This window comes from Sceloporus undulatus, chromosome 1 (assembly GCF_019175285.1).
Source record: "Sceloporus undulatus isolate JIND9_A2432 ecotype Alabama chromosome 1, SceUnd_v1.1, whole genome shotgun sequence".
In the NCBI taxonomy this organism is placed as follows: domain Eukaryota; kingdom Metazoa; phylum Chordata; class Lepidosauria; order Squamata; family Phrynosomatidae; genus Sceloporus; species Sceloporus undulatus.
The window spans coordinates 237,014,602-237,035,624 of NC_056522.1; the positions used below are offsets into that span (position 1 = coordinate 237,014,602).

The following is a 21,023-nucleotide window of genomic DNA, read 5'->3' on the forward strand; positions in this document are numbered from 1 at the left end:
CACCTGATCACCCTGCATGGGCTGGATTCAGCACAGGGCTATTTGTCTCATGAGGCAGAGTGATGAGGCCACATTAAGGAGCAGCAGTGGAGCTGTGGAAGTCACAACTGTGTGCATCACGCCAGGTAGCAACTACCAGTCTGATTAGTTTCCATATATGGAGTCAGGATGAGAGTGCTCAACATTTTGTCCATTTTAAGCCAACCAAAGGTGTTGAGGCAGGGAAGTGTGATGGCATAGACTTATATTTGGAAATGTTTTTGATGCATTACTGTATATTACAATACAACTCCTGTATCTGTAGGGGATACATTCCTGGACTTACTGTGGATACACAAAAGAAGAGATAATATACAAGACTTCGCTTTCATTGCAGATACAAGTTGTTATTAATGGAAAGCCCTTGACTTCTACAACTTTGGTCATAAACCAAATATTTTCTGGACTTGTTTTTATCAAATCTTCAATTATGGTTACCTTTCTTCAGTGGATGGAAGTTTAAATTAAAGGAGGAAAGTCCAAATGGAATTTGATTTATTTAGTAATATACACATGCGTGATACAATGCTTGGATATCAACACACAACAGTGAAAGGTTATTGAATTAAAATAAAGAAGGAAGAAAAGTTTATTTTGTAAAAGTAATGAGATACTCCGGGTAAGCCTGGATATCATTGAAAATGACAAACATGGAGGGTGGTTTTTTATTATCAGTGACACTGTCATACAGATTTGTAGGATCTGTTGCACTCTTTGCTTTTGGAACAACCAATCCTTGAGTTCCAACACAATATTCTCCAACAAGTACTCTAGCAAGGTACATGTATTTTTTCCCATTTGCATCAGGTTTTGAATAGCAATCATGGGCAGAATAGCTGGCATCAACAGCAAAATAGGTTCCATTTCCATATACCGCAGCTATAAAAAGAAAAATATAAAGTTTAGACAGCCAGTCACTACCAAGTGTCTTTATGCTTTCACTTCTTAAGCCACTCACTCCTGCAACATCAATAAGTATCAAGCATTCCAAAGTAACAATTTCACTTTCAGTAAAGGGAACCTTTTTCAGGTTAATACACAGCAATATCACATCAAAGGACACACTCACAGAAACCTGAAATTCAGGCTTATTTCTGTCCAAATTATGCATTATTTCTATATACAGTGTGCCCTTGTTTTATGTGGGTGATCCATTCTGGACTCCCCTGCGTAAAGCAAATTATGCGTATACTTGAGCCCCATTTAAATTAATGGGGAACAGGTGCGCGCCCCATTAGTCCCTATGGGACACACCACCCCTTCCTCCCCGTGTGGCTTTCAGTGTATGCTGAAAGCCGCGTAAAGTGTAAAGCGCGCCTGTGTATGACACGAGCACACTGTACAGACGTTTCCTAACACTAGTAAATACATATAGGGAACCTGTAGCCCTGCAGAAACTGATGGACTCTAACTCCAATCAACACAAATCAAGGATAATGGGACCTGGGAATTCAACAACATCCAGAAGGTCATATTCACTTCTGACCAGTCATTGATTGATTGCTTTCCTTTCTTTTTCTTTTCAGTAGATAATTCACAGCACATGAACATGAAAATGAAGGTCCAAGACTGAATTAGTATAAATGTCCAGTGAGGCAGATGGCTCAAAACTAGGGAAATTGCCTCACTTTCAATATTCCTGCAGTGTTTGAAGACATTCTCCTGATACATGTACACTGTAATGCAACTGAGCAGAACATTTGGTCCTCCAGATACTCGAACTATAATTCCCACAATTCCTTTGGCTAGTGCTGCATGGGGCACATGGCCATTGTAAACCAAAACATCTATAAGGTCTATAATCCCTGCTTCAAAATAAAATTCTCTGCATCAAACGCTTACAGCAATTTGCCATTCTCAGAATTTCCTAGCTCTCTTGATTCAATACCTTCAAGAAGGTCTTTTGGCTGTTCTTGTCAAAGCAAAGCTTTGGTAAACCAGTTTGATTATTTTATCCTTCAGAGAAGTGTTTAGATCTGGAAGGTTTACTTCTCTTTCAAATGCTCAGCATATCCAAACTCATTAGCCACACATCCAAGCCAAATGGCCATCCTATCTACAGGCACAGTTCAATTCATCATCTTACCATGCATTCCAGCATAACTCCGATTAAAACCAGAGTTATTTATGAGGGTTAATGATGTACTAGCTGTTCCATGAAAAAGGAGCCTCTCATTATTTGTATGGCCATTCTTGGCATCCATTTCCTGCTTTTTGATTTGGTATGCCTGCCAGTAGTAAGGATTTTGGATCCTCTCGATCTACAAAAGGACAAGTGAGTGGAAGGTAAGAGAGAGAAAAGACAGTAAATTGACAGTAACAAACATTTAATGTAATTTCTGAGAAAACAAAAATTAAAAAAACTTGAACAAAGCAACATGTGTGGATTTTCAAGGCACATCAAACCAAAGATGGCAGTGTTTCTCTCATCACAGGAGTATTAAGGAAGTGCCAAGTAACATAGAAACACAAGAGTTGGAAGGGACCACAAGGGCCATCCAGTTCAACCCCTTTCTGCCATGCAAGAACACACAATCAAAGCACTCCCACCAGATTACCATCCAGCCTGTTTAAAAACTTCTAAAGAAGACTCCACCACACTCCAAGGGAGTGTGTACCACTGTCAAACAGCTCTTACTGTTAGGAAATTCTTCCCAATATTTAGGTGGAATCACTTTGCTTGTAATTTGAATCCATTGCTCCATGTCCTAGTCTCTGGAGCAGTAGAAAACAAGCTAGCTGCTTCTACAATAGGAAGAACAAATGCATGGAATTGTGCACTGCTATTGCTTTTTTCTGTGCAGGAGGGTTTTTCTTAAGATAAAGAAGTATCTCATTCTCTCTCTCTAAACACACACACACACACACACACACACACACAGAGGGGGGGTAGATGAAAGTCAGAATACTAAGAAAGGGCAGAAAAGCAAAAGAAAGATAAGAGAAACTACACAGCAGAACACTTGAAGTGAAGCTGTTCTACCAGCAAACAGAAAGAAACTGAGAAAATAGTAGCTTAAAGGACTAGGACATGCATGGTGGGTGGGGTATTCCCGCAAAGCTACTCAGCTTCAGAACATTCTGCATTAGAGTTTCTGCATAGGTGCAAATCCCATTTATGTGAGGCACAGAGACCACAAAGAAGAATCTCTTTTCCTGTAGCCTGAATGCATTGCTCCATGTCCTAGTCCCTGCAGCAGCAGCAAACAAGCTTGCTCCTTTTTCAATATGAAGAACAAATGTAGGGTGATGTACATTGCTGTTGCTTTTTCTGTGCAGAAATTGCTACGTCACCCATGTCAACCCTTGAAGTTAATCTAGATCAGCATAATAGTAATGATAATAATAATAATAATTTTATTTATATGTCACCTCTCCCCAGAGTGCTTGTGTTACAAATATCAAATCAACATGCCAGAAAGCACAAACCCTTGAAGAAGCACTTTTAATATCAAATTTTCAGTTAACTTGATGCAGACAGAAATAAATTGCATTTAAATATTTTAAGAACTACTACATTAACAGTGGAGCAAACCTGTTTTCTGTTTTTCCAGAGGGCTGCAACTAATGGCAGGGCTGTAGATCTCAAGTAAACAACAGGCACACATTCCTAATGTTAAGACATGTTTGGCTATAGCCAACCTTCTCTGGAGATTAAAGACCAATCATCTATCCAGGATGCTATAGTTTCACATCCACACACTGAACAGAAAGATGATCACAAGGTTCATTTTCAGCACCACAATTCTATGACTTCCCAGTGAAGTCACAGCACAAAACAAGATTTGGATTTCAGCACATTATGTTCCAATCCAAATCCCCCTGACAAGCAGAAAATTGAAAAGTTACATTTTTGGATAATAGCTGCTAGAATTCCCCAGCCATCTTGGCCACTACAATTCTGGGAGTTAAGAGTCCATAACAGAGTCAGGCTCTGGCTGTGAGATAATAAAAGTGTGAGCAAAATTCAAGGTCATTATAACCTATATGAACTGCCCGAACAATCAACCTTTTTAGCAGAACCTCACTACTCTTGTCAATATATCACATCAGCTAGCAATAATTCTGCCTATATCCATCTACTTTCATGGGAGTAGGCCAAGGAGAGATATTGACATAAAGATACCTACAAGCATAAAAGGGAGTATATAGTATTTATACATTTCAGATGATGTTTTGTATCCCCTCTAGAGTGTCACCTATTTTCCACTATTTCTCAAGAATCTGGTAGCAGTCTAAAGAAAAAGATGTCAATATGTCCAATAAAGCAGCAGCACACTGGCTACTGCCAGAGATCTTTTTCACCTCAGAGCTGAAATTACCCTATTTCAGCCATTTTATAGCTGTTCTAGGAGATACCCATTATGGTCCTCCAGTCAAAGATGTTGATGGAAATGAAGAAAATAGAAGGTCTCCACAGAACAGAACCCAGCCTCAGTTCCACCGGTGATGCCAGTCTTAAGGCTTGGGCACACAATCTGTAGCCTGAGGGCTGCACAAGACTGTCCTTTAGAGCAGGGGAAATATTTTATTTAAAAACACTAGTTTTACTCATCATCCTTTCCACAGAAGCACTGCAGATGAATCCCAAATCTCACAGCAACACTATCAGCTACAGTGGTACCTCGGGTTACGAAATTAATTCGTTCCGCCGCCGCTTTCGTAACCCGAAAAGCCTTCGCAAGCCGAAAACCCATAGGCGCTAATGGGGAAAAGCCGCGATTTCGTGTGAAATTGCGCCGAAAAGCACCAAAAAATTTTTCGTAACCCGAAAAAACGTTCGTAAGCTGGAACAGTTTTTTTGAATGGGGTTTTTTCGTAACCCAGAAATTTCGTAAGGCGGCGCATTCGTATCCCGGGGTACCACTGTACTTGATTCAAATTTACAGCCAGATCTAGGTGCCTACCCCACATTTATTCTTATAGCCTTACATGTACTACAAATAAGCATTGGTTCCAAATTTTGAGGGCATATGATGAAGTAATATTGGAATCGAAACAAACTGGCTGAAATAGGTGATGTGATGCTGCCCCTGAAAGAGCCCAGTGGGCACTAAGGCAACCGCACACCACAGCCCCACTCTGGCTTTTTTCCAGTGCAAAAAGAGATGGCAAAATGCCGTTCCTTTTTGCACTGGAAAAAGGGTGCCTTTTCAGTGCTCCTGCGGCATATGAACGCCTGCTGCTGGAGCGCCACAATGCTGCCCGCTGTCTGGTTGGGCGTGCAGCATAACACTGGCTTCGGGTCAGTGTTGGGGCGTGCAGCGTCTGTACACCACACCCCCAGGAAGCCAGCATATTGTGCTGGTCTATACCAGCCCTTGGTAAAGCTAAGAAGATCTGACCCTAACTATACTGTAAAACCACATTAGAGACTACAGGCGACCCTCCTAACTCACGGATCTGGGATCTGTGCCATCAATTATCTGTGGAAGGCGATCTCCGTTGTGTTTAATGGCATGCGCACACACCTGGGCTATGCACACAGGATGCATGCAATTCAAGCCTATGAGCCTCTGTTTGTGGGGGTCGGGGGGGGGGGGGGACCAATCTCCTGCACAAATGCGAGGGCCAGCTGTATACAGTAAAACCACATTAATTTTTCCAACATTACAAAAAAGCAGAACATAAATCTATCCAACAAATCTTTTTCACCTGAGCATTACAGAAAACAGAAAGACAGAGAGCAAGCAGGAGATAATAGAATGAGGAATTTTTTTAAAATTTACTATTTCTCATGTGGCCAGCCAATTCAAGGTACAGTATAGAATAAAAGTTACCTTTTCAACAGTCCATGAATTACAAGTCTGACAAAACATCTGCTTGACAGTTAGGTATTCCTTCATTTCTGGGTTTAGGTCCACCACTTTGACACGCATTTGCCCCATGTCTTCCCACTCTTCAGGAAGAGTCATTGCCAGATTATCTGTGTAATGAACATGGCACTATTATCTTTCATGCTACATACATTTTTTTTTCTTTCATTTTGTTCCATGAATATTGATTGGATGCATCCAATGCAACAGCAATTACTAGCCACAAATAAACACCCCGATCTACGGATACCATATAAACCCACTGTGCTGAGTTCTTGCAAAGATCTTAATAACATTTCCAAATTAAAGGTTCATCCTCAGCATCCTCTGAATGACAACATGCACCTGGGACACACTACCAATGCCATATTCATGTTGCTACCAATAGCAAGAGGTAGTGTTGGGATGGATTACATCCCACCAAATTGTACCTCCTAAAATACAGGATCACTACAAAGAAGGGATGGAGAACATGTGGCCTCTCTGGATGATGTTGGATTGCAAGTAACAACTTTCCCCAGGACTGATAGGAGTTGGAGCCCAACATCTGGAAACACATGCCTCTCATCCATGTTACACATGCATGCAACATACAGCACCTGCAAACTTCCACAAATTAAGATGGAGTAGGGAGTGCATGTACATTCTAGAAATAATGCAGTTTGATATCACTTTAAGTGCTGTAACTCCATCCTGTAGAATCCTGGAATTTGTGGTTTTACAAGATTTTTAGCCAAAGAGTGCTGGTGCCTCACAAAACTACAAATTCCAGGATTCTGTAGGATGGAGCCATGGCAGTTAATGTGGTGTCAAACTGCATTATTTCTATATTGTCAATGTACCCAGGGAGAAAGGTGCTATCACAATACTCATATAGCTGGGAACTTATAATGTAAATGAATATCCCTTATGGTCCAACAGACAGTAAGCTAGGCTTAGGTTTGAGTTAAATGCCCATCTCAAGTCATGGCTTTACTTAAGGGAAACATTGGGTTTTCACATTATTTGGAAGTATTTTATATTGTATTTTATTACTGTTGTAAGCCACCTCACTCTGGTGGGAGAGGTGGGATAAAAATAAATTATTATTATTATTATTATTATTATTATGAGGGGTGGAATGAATGAATGAGAACAGTGTAGTTTTACGAACAAACCTTCCGCTTTTGCAACACGACGAAGAGAAATTCTTGAACCTTGGGCATCCAGTGCATGTTGCTGATTTGGATCCACTCTATAACATTTATTCTGTATGGTTATTTCAAGTTGCCTCTGATGCTGTGCTGCAGCTTCTATTTGCATATTGATCAGAGAATCAAAGGCCTTGTATTGCCCATTGTCTTCATACTGCCACTCTACTAGGTTGCTCAAAAGATCTGCCTTGGACTGCTCTTCTTTACCATCTCGGACTTTTCTGATTAATTTCTGGATTTCAGTGCTAGCAGTCAAGACATCTCTGGTTCTGCCATGAACATGTATAGAAGGAGAAGAGGCTTCTAATTCTACCTTAATCTCAATTTGCAGCTTCCTCTGGAGGTCTTCGAGTTCCTTATATTCACTTTCTTCAAAGTTTGCAATCCAGTCATCTGAAAAATTGATTTCATTCTGGTCCTTTAAAACCAGATTTTTCACCCAAGATGCTGCAGCTTCCACATTTTTCTGGCTATCACCACAAATCTGAAAAATGGCTGGCTCTATGGTTTTCCCCAGAAGCAAGGTTGGCTTGCTTTTTATTTCTTTCACAGGTTTTCTGAAGTTAAAGATTTCTACAAAAGAACAGTTCAAAGAAAAAAATTACACCTTTAAATAGTGTATTTATAGTCAAGAAAGCCCACACTACAAAAAGCTATTTACTTACCTGCTATTGTAGAGAAAATAGATTTTGAGCCACTTGCACCAGGCTTAGCAGTTGTGACATCATTTCTTTTCATGCTGTCATAAAATACTTTTAATAAATGTGACTGGAAAATGATTATCTTAACGTTTTTCACCACTGGGGCAGATGTATTACTTGCATAATCTATGATGGCATCAATCATGTCATTGGCCACTATAACTGGATCCCGTCCTGCTTTACCTGCAATGATAATAAAAGTCTTCTTTATACAAAATCAAAAGAATTATTTTTCCTGCCATGTAATGTGGAACAGGTTGTGCACTTAGCACTGCAAAACCTTTCTGCAATATAGGTTTATTACTCCCACCTAATCTAATTGTTTATAATAATGATATTACTTATTTATAATACTTCTCACCTTTCGATCAAGTGATACTCATAAGGGCTTACAACAGATCATCCTCCTATTCTCTCTCATGCACATGCCCACACAGCCCTCTCTCCCACTGCACAGACTGAAGAGGACAGTAGTGTGTGGTTCCATTCAGTTCTGCAGTCCAGGACAATAGGCAGTTGGAGCTAAGCAATTTTTCTGCCAGGAAGCGTGGAGAAGCAAATTCCAGCAAGTGCTCCTTCACTGGCTAAGGTGAGAAGCAATTTGGGCTGTTGCCACACTGCAGAATTACTACAGTTTTACATCACGTTAACTGCCCTGGCTCAATACTATGAAATTCTGGGATTTATAGTTTTGTGAAATATTTGGCCTTCTCTGTCAAATATGTGGATTCCATAGGATGGAACTATGACAGTTAATGTCACGTCAAACTGTAGTAATTCTGCAGTGTGGCAGCAACCCAAGTCTCTCTTTTGTGTCTAGTTATTCTTGGGAGGCAGGGGCTCAGCACTGAAAGTAATATTGGACTACAATTCCGGGAAAACCCTGACAGCATGGACACTGGCTATCCTATCAGAGATTCTTGACGTTGTATTAACAAACAAACAAACTTGATTTTCCCACGCTCTTGCAAGGAGCTTGCAAGGTAAAACCTTCTAGTGGTCCCTAGCTGCCTAGCTAATGACAGAATTCAGAGTGCCCTTCCATTAAGCTCTGCAATCACAATACAATATCTGCATTTATCCAGCTGAAGACCACAAGGGCCATCCTATCCAACCCCGTCATGCAGGAATACACAATCAAAGCACTGCTGACACGATGGCCATCTAGCCTCTGTTTAAACACCTCCAAAGAAGACTCCACCATTATCTGAGGCAGCATATTACACCCTGTCAAAAAGTTCTTACTGGCAAAAAGTTCCAATGTTTAGGTGGAATCTCTTTTCCTGTAGTTTGAATTCATTGGTCTGGGTTCTATTCTCTGGAGTAGCAGAAAACAAGCTTGCTCCATCTTCAATATGACATCCCTTCAAATATTTAATATAAATATTTAAACAAGGCTATTATGTTACCTCTTAACTTTCTCTTCTCTAGGCTAAACATACTCAGCTCCCTAAGTCTCTCCTCACAGGCCATGGCTTCCAGACCCCTCACCATTTTGGTGGCCCTCCTGTGGACACACACTTTATGCTGCACTTTAATTCAATAAGATGTCCCTAGAGGTCAACAATCGTAACTATGTACACACTGTCCTGCTTATCTCTACTGAGGGCAGCACAGCAGGGGAATATACAAAGGAATAGTTCAGAGTCCAGTCCAAACGTCACACAATACCAGTCAATCAGTCACAGCAAAGGGCAGAGGCAAGAGCATAGTCACAAGGCAAGTCCAGAGGTCAGATAACCAGTCTTGAATCCAAGAGCAAGGAACAACAATGCTGCAAGACTGGTTGTTGGTTGCAAATAATCTCTGCAGCTGGAGATCTTTTAAAAGGCATCTGCTTCTCTCAGTTGAAACCTATTAGCTCTCCTCTTGGCTTCTAGCCTGGAAGAATGCCTCAAAGACACCTTGACCTGTCTTCGCTCCACAGGTCCTAGCACGTGCAGCCTAGAGTCCATAGAATCTGTTTCTCCCTCTGCAGCTTCCTGAGCCTGCTCTGGGACTGCTGATGAAGGCATCCCCAGATCTGCCTTTCTCTCAGCCTCCTCCATGTCTTCTGAGTCAGAGGACTCAGTGCCTCTAAGTCAGGCCCAGTGAAGTCCATGACACCCACATCCACTCAAAAATACACAACCCAAGTAAAATATTCCAACACTAAACACACAATCACTTATCTTACAGTCTACAATCTAATGTCCTTGGCTAGAGTAGACCTTAACAGTAAGTTCTGCAATGTGCCATTCAGAGCCAGCATAGAAGGTGCCATCCAAGAAAGGGAATTACTCTAGCGTGAACTCAGCTTACTGGACCACCATATTTGCTCGACTCCATAGCAAATGCAAATTTGTTCAGCCTGTAATGCTTTGTAAAAGTGGAAGGGGTAACCATAAGTTGCTGCTCTGAAGATTTCATCTAGGACAGCATTATTTGAGAAGTCTGCCAAAGTGGCTTCTGATCTGCTAGAATGTGCTATCACCTGTTTCAGTTTTGGTAGGACAAGGGACTCATAGGCCAAGAAAATATATGCCTTGACCCACCGAGTCAGTATATGGAGAGACCTTTTTGCATAGAGAAAGAGATTGAGTGAAGGGAGGCTACATCAGCATCTCTAGATGAAAGTAAGGCAGGAGTCCCTCTCCTTGTAGAGGAAGATGGAGAAGAAGGAATTACATCCGCTTCTGAACCTGATGGCATAGTTGCAATGTTAGTCCTAACCGTGCCATGTTCTTTGGACAAACAGGAGGAGCAGGGGCAGCATGTGAGGTAGAAGGAAGCTGCACCAAAGCCACTCTCCAGTCCTTAGGAGAGTCTTTAGGCTTTGGCACAGCCTCTGGACTCTTAGGACGCATGCATCATTTAAACAGCATATCTCCAAAGTGACCCGAAGCAGCTTAATTTTTGCCTGACTGTACAGGGCCAAAGAGAAAGAGCAGTTAGGGTTCCAATTAGAAACTTTTCTAAAATTGACTTGTCTGAGTGATTACTGGAGTTAACCGTTTTTTGGATGGCTCCTTCTTTGCTGGCTGAATATCCTTCAGCTCTTGATTCTGGCACTGAAACACATTGTAGAGTTCAGCCATGAAGACTTGTGGCTTAGCATTCATCCCTGTTGAATCCTTGATATACCATGAACATTAATTTATGTATTGACTGGATTTTTACACCACTTTCCCTAAAAGAAACACAGCCATGCAAACATGGTTAGCACCTATGCCGTGTCAGTTCAGCCACAGAGGAGAACATATCTTTCACATTTGAAATCTTTATACAACCCAAGGAGCAGTGAGATTGTTTCGTGTTGGCTCATCTAAAGGTCTAAGAAAATCCAACCATGAACATCATCTAGATGAAAGTCTGCTTTGGTCAAGCCTCACCTGGAATAGTGCTTCCAGTTCTGTGTAGCACAGTTCAACAAGGATTGTTGATGCATGTCCAGAGGAGGGTGACCAAATATAAACAGATGGCCATTTGTTAGGGGGTGCTTTGATTGTGTATGCAGGGATACACTGCATGGCAGAGGGTTGTCCCTTAGGGTTCCTCCAACTCTATGGTTCTATGATTTTTCCTTGGAATACTATTTATAATGGTCTGGGTTTCTTGTCAGTGGTAGATATATACATGCTGGGTTAAAGGCATGGCCATCAGAACTGTGAAGTTAACCAGGTGTCTGATGCCAGAGCTGATGTTGTTCCAAGCCAATCCAAGAGTTCGTTGACTGCAAGGCACATAAATGTTACTGCTATAGGATAAACTCCATTGCTGCTAAATGACAGGAGAGAGGTATTCCAGTACTTTTGCTGATAAGGTCCTGCATCCCCTTTCAGACAACTGTAGAACAAGGCCCTCAAATTCCACCCAGATTAATTCCTCAGCCTGCAATTAAATTCAGACCTCACTCACAGGCATATGGGGAGCCCTTGGGCTGAGGTGCACCCTCCTCTAGTTGGAGGCCAATGGAAGATGGATTCACAAAGTTTATCAAGTGCAGAAGCAAATGAAGAAAAACAAAGTTCAGAAGCATGACTTATTTCCCCACCACATAGCTATGAGTACTGTACAAGATGTTTAGCAACAGAAAAATATTCACGCCCTCATTTTGTTCCCACCCTTCATACCTTTCCCATCCTCAAATGCAACAAGTATCCAACAATGTCACAGTAAATGTTAACTCTTTCATTCCATGGGACAGCAATTAATGTTTGGCCATGAAGCTAACAAAGATTCTAAATCTCATGAGATTAGTGGCAAAGGCCCAACTCACTACACTGGAAATTCCACTGCATAGCAGGAGAAAGTAACATCCTCACCACCAACCTACAGGACCTCTCCCTCCCTGTTTATTTACACCTTATCAACAAGAAAATTATCAAGGGACCTGAAGAGGACTAATGGCCCAATGTGTCATCTTCTTAACCTCTCCAGAACCCTCAGCAAAAAAATGACTAATAACACCAAGAAGTTTATCGCACCGGGTTCTCGGCCCAGCCTGGCAGGAAACGGAAACGAGTGGGGGACGGATTTTACCGCACACACCCGTCCCTCACTCGTTCCGTTCCCCCTCTCTTCCCTGCCCATTCCGTTCCAGAGGGGACGCTTTTTGAGAACTGTTCAGAACAGTTCTCAAAAATTTCCCCCTCTGGAACGGATTAAGAACGGAATGAATGAGGGACGGATGCGTGCGGTAAAATCCGTCCCCCACTCGTTCCGCACTCATCCCTACTCCTTCCGTTCCGTGCTCAGAACGGAATGGAAGGAACGCAGTGCGATAAAGTTCATAGATGTAATCCCTGGTCTGGATCCATTATTGTTACAACTCATGCAACTGTCTACTAAGCAAGTGGTCTGACCAGTAGACCTCAGTAATTTCCTTTGCAATAGTGTTCATTTAAAATAGCAGTGAACTGCAAGAATATCCGAAGCTACCATTAACACTACTTGAAGATCCATTCTGCCAGCTTCTGCTTACTGTTGCACAAGTTATCTGTCCTCCTCCAGGCAATACAAACCTGTCCCAATTGCAGGGAAGGCAACAGAAATGAATTTTCTTTGTTCACACTCCATAAGAGCTTTGGAAACTTGTGCTTTAATATCATTGTTGGCCACAAGATGGATGACATTTTTACACTTCAGCTTTCCCCCTTTTGTGCATATGAGGTCATTGTGCGGCTGGGATGCTGAAAGAGAAAAGAAAGGAACATATCCAACCAACGAAACAGCATCTAATCAGCCCAAATACAAGACTTTCACCTCATAAGCTTTTTCAGACATGCTACTATCAGAATTTGAGCAAGAGGGAGTGTATGTTCCTTTCACAACTGATGTGGACTGATTATTTCTGCCATATTACAGAGGGTGTTACAAGCAGTAAATGAAGAACTGCTAAAAACAACAACTACTATTACTTCTCTCCCTGGACACTTTTAACTTCAGCAGACAAAACCATGATCCGGCAACTGGTTTAAATTTAATTTTACTTTCTGCTGAATATACAGCACTTTACATCCTATAGCCAAGCATATAAGAAGCAGTTACAGTTTGGTGGATGGCATATGCTGGGAACTAGACAGGGAGAGTGCATCTCTATTGGTTCTGCTGGATTTAGATTGTAAGCCTGAGGGCAGGGAACCGTCTAACTAAAAAGATTGCATGTACAGCGCTGTGTAAATTTACAGCGCTTCATAAATAAAGGTTAATAATAATCTCTCAGCAGCTTTCAGTACCACTGACCATGGTATCCTTCTGGCCTACCTTGTTGGTATGGTACTTGGATGCACTATTTTACAGTGGACTCCATTCATTTTGGAGGATTGGTGATGGGGAACTCCTGTTTAATTTTTTTGGCCATTGGTCTGTGGGACTCCTCAGGGTCCTGTTCTCTCCACCATGCTATTCAACATCTACATTAAACCACTGGGAGAGATCATCCAAAGGTTCAGTGCTACCAGTATGCTGATGATATTCAATTCTATTTCTTCTTTCCACTTAACTCCAAAGATGTTATTTCTGTTCTAAACTAACATCTGGTTTCAGTAATGATCCGGATGAGGGGGAATGAATTGAAACTTAACCTATACAACACAGAAGTGCTCTTCATCAGTCAAAAGGCAAATGAGGGAATTGGTATACGTCCTGTGATGGATGGATTATGTGATAAATGGGAGTCCCTCCATTTATCAGGGCCTTTTACCCTTTGAGAGGGGGGACTGTAAGGTATGAAGAGTGATAACATCACTAGTAGTGTGAGAGCAACCAGCCAATTAGATGGCAGTTAAAAATAACTTTGTAGATGGTTGCTGGAGAGAGACCCTTGAGGCAGTTGAGAGTAGAAAGGCCTGAGGGAAAGAAAAGCCTTGGCTGTTGGCCCTTTTTCTTAGTCAGGGATTCAGGTTTAGGAATGTTTGACTGAAATGATTATTATTTTGTAACTTATCTTTTTATATTTGTGTCTGGAGGACCAATTGTCTTACTTTTTAATGTACTTTACTTCCTAATAAACATTTTTCTTCAGTACTCTGGCTCTTTCTCCATTCCTTTTAACAGCCTCAGCTCGGCTAGTGTCTGTTCTGATTGTAGGTTACCAACAGAAAAGCCCTAGCAATGTCCCAATGCATTGCTGGGGTGTGACAAGTTAAATAATTGAGTGATGGCAGCAAGGTTTTTAAAAATTATTATTAAGGTGGTCTCAAGGAGTCCCATCTAGCTCCGAGAAATGGAGTAGGACTATACAGAACCTTCACAGATTATGCTCCCCTTGAAGAAGTAAATTCATATTCTGGGTGTACTCCTGAACTGACCTTTTGACCCTGGGGACCCAGGTTTCCACGGTCCCCTGGATTGTTTTTGCACATTAAAAGCTTGTGCACCAATTACACCTGTTCCTAAAAGTACCTTATGTAGGCACACTGATGCATGGTCTGCTTACTTCCTATTTGGTTTAATGTAGCACTGTCTTTGTGGAGTACTCTTTGAAGAGTGTTCGGAAACTTTAATAAAAAGAACTGCAGCTAAAGTGTTAGCTGGGGCTGGTTACAGGGATCATACAGCTCCTCTGCTCCAACAGTTCCACTGGCTGTCAGTCTTTTCAAATTCCAAGTGCTGGTGATAATCTACAAAGCCCTACATGGCTTAGGTCTAGGCTAACTGACAACCATAATTCCCCATGTAAGTCTGCCCAGGCCATGAGATCCATGGGAGAGTTCCTTCTCCAAGTCCCAGCACCTTCACAGGTACAGTTGGTGGGAACACAAAAGAGGGGCTTCTCAGTGGTTCCTTCTATACTTTGGAATTCCTTGTCTAAGGAGGCTAGACTGGACCCCTCCTTGCTGTCCTTCTGTGGACAGTGGCAAATGAACAATGGTTAGTCTCATGGTCATCTGTAAGGGGAAAAAACAATACTACTATACACCACAAAGGCCATGAGATCTGGTGAAGGTCACTACCAAACACCACTTTTACATAATGGCTACCAGTAGATTTGTCTTTAGAAGGGATTTGTACCTAGCTGAGCACATTCTGTTGCCATCTCTGGTCCAGCTCCTTCCAGAATTGCTTTGGAAACACCTTAAAATAAAATAAAGAGTACATTCTAAATGAAAAATAAATATGATTATTTGAAATTAACAACAATTATCCATTTGTTTGGGAGAAATGAAGTGAGGTTTAACATCTCACATGCAACAAGGCAAGCCTGAACCTACCTTTTCCGGGCATCATAAGCCAATTTATCATGCACAAACATTGTACATGGATACCTCATGTCACCTTAAAGTGGCAACTCCACAGAAGAGCTAAGCAGCACTGTCTTCACTAACACACATTCCTGATTTTTAAACAAATACGAGAATACTTTTATGGGACATTTTTCTTCAGACAAAATCAGTTGCTATCAATGCCACTGAAAAGAACTTCTGTCCTTGTGCTTCAACATTAGAAGCAAAAGGCATGAGCAATACAGCAAGTAATGGATGACCAATGGAGGGTAACAGACACTTGCCCAGGTGGGCTTATGTTGTGTATCTCCCTCTTGATCTTTCAAGCAAGCACTCCTTTAATATGTGCACTGTTACCGTGAGGCTGGTTTTGTTTTGTTTTTGTGTGTGTGCGTGCACGCATGTGCACACGCGCATACACGGGCACATGCACACATGCCTTCAAGTTACCTGTTGACTTATGGCAATTCCATGAATTTCATAGGGTGTTCTTAAGCAAGGCATACTAAGAGGTGGTTTTGCCAGTTCCTTCTTCTAAAATATAGCTTACGGCACCTGGTATGCATTGGCAGTCTCCCATCCAAGTACTAACCAGAGCTGACCATGCTTACCTTCCAAGATTAGATGGGATCTAGTGCCTTTAAAATACTTCCTCTTTTATCTTCCCTTTGTTAGAAAGGGGTGGTTTCAAAGAGTTACAAGTAATGCAATGAGTGGGAAAATAATTACTCCTTTTGGCAATTGGTATCATTTCCAGTTAGTTTTAGGAGCATTCTAAAAGACATTTTAACAGGATTGTTTCAAGTTTCATGCCATTCTCTTTCCAATTAGTTTTCTTCAAGACAAAAAAAAGTGACACATGTTCCTTTTTTTAACACTGTAATATGCAATGGCAACAGATTATTTTCCAAATACTGTTCACTGGTAACAAGGACAAATTATTATTTAAAAATAACTTTGTAAACTTTGAGAATTATAAATCTTATCAGTTTGTAAGAATGCTACAAAGCACCAAACTATCCCAAGCAGGTACAAAAATCCACTTTGGGTAATTTGATGGGCCATCTGGGATTTATGACCATAGCAGTTTTGTGCAGGAATGTGACCACTACTCTTTCTGGTGTTGTTTAAATACAGTGGGGTGTTGAGGGGCACAAAGCAGGCTAGAGGTTCACCACTAAGAACACATTAAATCCTCCAAGGTTGTAGACTCATGAAGCGAGAGAGAGATGGTAGTGTTGTTTATCAGGGCAAAATATGCAAAAGGCGGGAGACTGGAGTAAAGTGGAATGAAAACAATCAACTGAACGACAACAATAAAGAGTCACCAGCTGTGGCACTCCCTACTTATCACAATTTTTTAGTTCTCACTTTAGGACCAGGTGGGGGAAAAGGACACACAGGCATACATTGCTAGGTTACAGGCAGATTTTCAAGGGAACCCTATTACAGGTTTCAAAACATACCAACACTCAGGTTAAATGCTTCATTGGTTATGTTCACTATAGCATCTGTGGTCTCTTGGGTGATATCTCCACATTCTACCTGTAGAGCAAGTGAGCCAATTTGCATTTTATGTAATCCGGACGCTGATGAAATATGCCCAAAGAAAGCTGCAAGGGGAAAAAAGGGAGAGAGACATGTCTACATTCCTTGTTTTTCTGGCACATCATCGTTACCATCTTATCAGATGCTTTCCTATAGATGGCTCTCTGTGCTCAGTTCTTCATTCTAACAGTTTTCAGGTGACATTCTTAATACTAAGTTCAACTTTAACCCAATTTTGTTTATGCAAATAAAGTCACTGGCCCATTTTGGAGGTAATCATGGTTGAGCATTACAGTGATTACAAGCCACAAGCTCACGGGCTCCTCTCTTCTCCTTTGGTGTTACTGAAGAGGATAATGGGAGACACCACTTCCTGTTTCAATCAGCATTTGGTATAGACTGTTAAAATTCTTGTTACCTTTTTGTTGACACTGTCTGGCCTTCAAGTCATTTGTGACATGGTAACCCTAAGGTGATCCTGTCATGGGGTTTTCTTGGCAAGATTTGTTCTGATCAACTTTGCCACAGACTTTGTCTGAGGCAGAGAGAGTGTGATTTGCCAAAAGTCGTACCCTGACTTATGTTCCTGGCTTTTTTCAACAAATTACAGACATACCTCAGGTAATGAAGCAATTGTGTTCCTAGGCATTGCTTCTTTAACAGAAAATTTGATTCCAGAGACAGAAATAACAGAAAGAATGGAGATAGTTCTATACTGTATAGCATAAAACAAGAAATGCAGTTCAAGATGTTTCAGCAAATGTTTCATTCAAAACTAACAATATCCCCAAATAAAATGAAACAACCAAGTCAGGAAAGCCTTGCAAAGTAAACAAAAACCTTCTGAACCTTCTAGAGATCACTTGAAAGCTTGTTTTTCAAAATGCCTCCAGGGATGACTGGGGGATATATAGATCTGTGCTTTTTAATAATGCTGAGAATACCTGGCGAGGCAGGTTTATTTGCTTTCTCATTTTCTCTGTTTTGCTGTCCATGCATATTGTAGGGATCTTGGAGGCAGATGCTGTTTACCCGGCCTGTTGGATCCAGGCACACACATCTACAGTAGGATCAGAAACAGTAGAAACCTAATCCCTCCCAGATCAAGCTTTGTTTATTGAAAACACACTGTAGGCACACTGCTGCAATCTAAATATTGGAAGTCTGTGATTGTGCAGCCCTCTTTCACCATCCCCCCCCCCAGTGCTGCTACTGCTAAAAATTTCTGAGCTAGACAAAGGATGAAAAAGAAAAGGAGGGTCTGAGCAGATATTTAAAAAGACTATAAAAGAGAGCTTCACTGTGAGATGCTGTGTTAACTGAGGTTTGGCTCTAATTTAAAACTAACAAAGAGCTTTACTCATTTTAACCTAATGACAAACTTTGGTTACTGTATGTACTCAACTGTTAGTATACCTCAGGTATGAGCTGGTTGGGGCGGGCAAAATTATGGATTTTATTAAGACCCGTGGATAAGTCAAGAGTAAAACTTTGGGGCATGTAACAAAGGACCTAAAGAATGAAGCAATGGAAAATGCCAAAGAATTTACAAAACTCCAGCAAAAATAACTGCTTGTGCTTGCCCTAAAGGCTGTCTGGTAGAAGGGGGTCAACGCTTCCCAGACAGATTACATTCTTGCCTTTCACCAAGGGATGGTTGCCTTTTTAAAATAAAACTTAAAATACAGTTCTTACATTGACCTATGGATAAGTTGCCTCATTTGGGTTCAATTTTTGACTAAAATTTCTAGACTTATACATGAATATATACTGTAGTTTAAAAGAAAATGGATGCTTCCAGTCCCCTTCACTGGGCAATTTAGAGAAAAAGGAGGAAAGTATACATGGGGGAGGGAGATAGCAAGACAAAGATTCACTCCTGCACACTCATCTAGCACTAAACTGTAGTTTATTGGGATATCTGAAACAGCCACTGCCTTTCCTCATGTCAAGTGGCCTGTTACAGACTGCCAAAATAAAGTTGCTTTGGGTCTCTTTGGAGGTATGCTTTTTAAATGATGCATGGGTCCTAAGAGTCCGGAGGTCGTGCCAAAGCCACACTCCATTCCTAAGTACTGGAGTGCAGCTTTGGTGCAGCTTCCAGATTCTTAGGATGCATGCATCATTTAAATAGCATACCTCCAAAGAGACCCGAAGCAGCTTTACTTTGGCAGTCTGTAACAGGCCAACAGGTCACTGTGTCCTATTTTAATGCACATCCACCCACACTTCCCTTTTCTTTGTCAAGATGACTTTTTTCAATGGAATTGGTGCTTTCTGCACCGGCATTTGGGACGTCCTCCGGACGTCCCATTTTAAAAAAGGGGCGTCTCTTATAGACGCCCCTGGGCCTAGTACGGACTCCGTCCGTACAAGATGGCGGCGCCCCTTCTACACGGGCGCCGCCATCTTTACGTACTGGACGCACAGCGTCCAGACGTGTCACGCCGCTTGTGACGTAGTGAGCGCGCCCCTGGCGCCTCGCTACGTCGCAAACGCGACAGTAAAAGAAGCTCCATTTTGGAGCTTCTTTTTTCGGTCCGCGCGGGAGTCGGGCCGTCTGAAGGCTCCGGCTCCCCAGCGGACCTACTGGCGGCGGCGGCAGACCGCCGCAAAGCGGCGGTCTGTACCCCGCCATTGTAAACCAGATAAGTCTGATGGACAAGTTCCATTGTTTCTTTGTATCTTGACGTACCTTTGCAGTAGTAAACAAAAATCTGAGGGAGGGGAGCAGAATTACTAAAGACTGGGAAATCTTTCCTTACTTTAGATGGACACTTTAATTTCAAGAACATGGACTCTCTCTAGTTCTCTATATCTGCACCCCACTGTTATCACCTCTAAAAATATTTTAATATAATTTTACTCTCAACTTTAGTTTTTCTAAAACAACCCTCTAGAAATTTCCCAGACAGTTCTCCATATCCTTTGGAGAACCCTTTGGAGAAAGAATTAACAAACATTTACCTTGACCTTGCTGCTGGGAAATCTCTGGAAGTGTCTTGGAGCCTGACACATTTGTTTGGTTTAAATTTAACCTGCTGTTTAATTCATCAGTAAATGCCTGGAGAGAGGAAAGAACCACAGTAAACAGATCCACAAAAAAGTTTGTGTTGTGGTTCAGTATCTTTTCACCAAAACACTTTCATCTAAAAAGTGGGATTCTGGCATATTGTTTGAATATCATTGACTTTTGTGATACTTACATCAAAATAACATACATGTTCTGACAATTGTATCATTGCTAGCAAAAATCCCAGGGAGTCTTTCATCAACTACAGTTTGCTGTTTCATCCAAAGTGGGAAAATATGGTCAATAACTTTGAAGTGAGCCAATACAAATTTCAACTTCAAACCCTAGGCTTGATTGAGAAATACATGAGATGTAGAACAAGTAAGAGATTGTTGGAGAGAAAGAATAAATTTGAAAAGAAGCTTTCTTCTAAACTGTATCCAGAAGGCATCACAATGAAGCAGATTCTCACAGGCCAGGTTTTCAGGCTCAGAATAATAATAAAAGCCAAAGAAACTGTAAACATCCAATAAAACTTGATGTACAGTTCAGACTGTATCTCAAGATGCTTTTAAAAAAGGTTTTATCCCAAGCAACAGCCCAGCATATTTGAGCCAATAAATATTTGTATGGCTTTCTTCAGAGTAAAGCAATTTGAAAATCAACCTGCAGGGATTTTAAAATAACACATTTCCAAATCACATGAATGGAAAATAACACTATCAGGTTGATTTTCAAAAAACGTTTTCTCTAAAGAAGGCCACAGAGATATTTCCTTCAAAACGCATTGGGCTATTACTTAGAATAAAATCTTTCCTTACTTCCTCAGACAGCAATCTCCACATCCTCTTCATAACACATTACTATCAAAGAGCTAAAATAACATCTTAACATACAGCAGAAGAACAGTTTCACATTTTCAGTGGTATATTGGATCTGTTCCATTCTAAGGACAACCTTTGACTCTTTCAAAGATCTTTAATATTAAACACATACTAAAGAAGCTG

The 21,023-nt window shown here is 41.2% G+C and overlaps 1 protein-coding gene across 6 annotated transcripts in view; it reads right to left on the reverse strand.

Moving 5' to 3' along the window:
* Positions 1-610: 610 nt before the first annotated feature.
* Positions 611-21,023, reverse strand: part of LOC121934364 (protein mono-ADP-ribosyltransferase PARP14-like) — a 49,564-nt gene continuing 29,151 nt past the window's right edge. For 5 of the 6 annotated variants that reach the window (XM_042474815.1, XM_042474804.1, XM_042474788.1 and 2 more), the window contains 9 exons: positions 19,971-20,067; positions 16,922-17,068; positions 15,244-15,306; positions 12,753-12,920; positions 7,714-7,932; positions 7,013-7,621; positions 5,820-5,965; positions 2,126-2,300; positions 611-918 (listed from right to left, as the gene is read on the reverse strand). In XM_042474815.1, coding sequence (XP_042330749.1) covers positions 629-918; positions 2,126-2,300; positions 5,820-5,965; positions 7,013-7,621; positions 7,714-7,932; positions 12,753-12,920; positions 15,244-15,306; positions 16,922-17,068; positions 19,971-20,067 — 1,914 coding nt within the window. In that variant the 3' untranslated portion in view covers positions 611-628. Of the gene's footprint in view, positions 919-2,125; positions 2,301-5,819; positions 5,966-7,012; positions 7,622-7,713; positions 7,933-12,752; positions 12,921-15,243; positions 15,307-16,921; positions 17,069-19,970; positions 20,068-21,023 lie in introns of those variants that run through there. The other variant, XM_042474832.1, reaches the window with a different exon arrangement.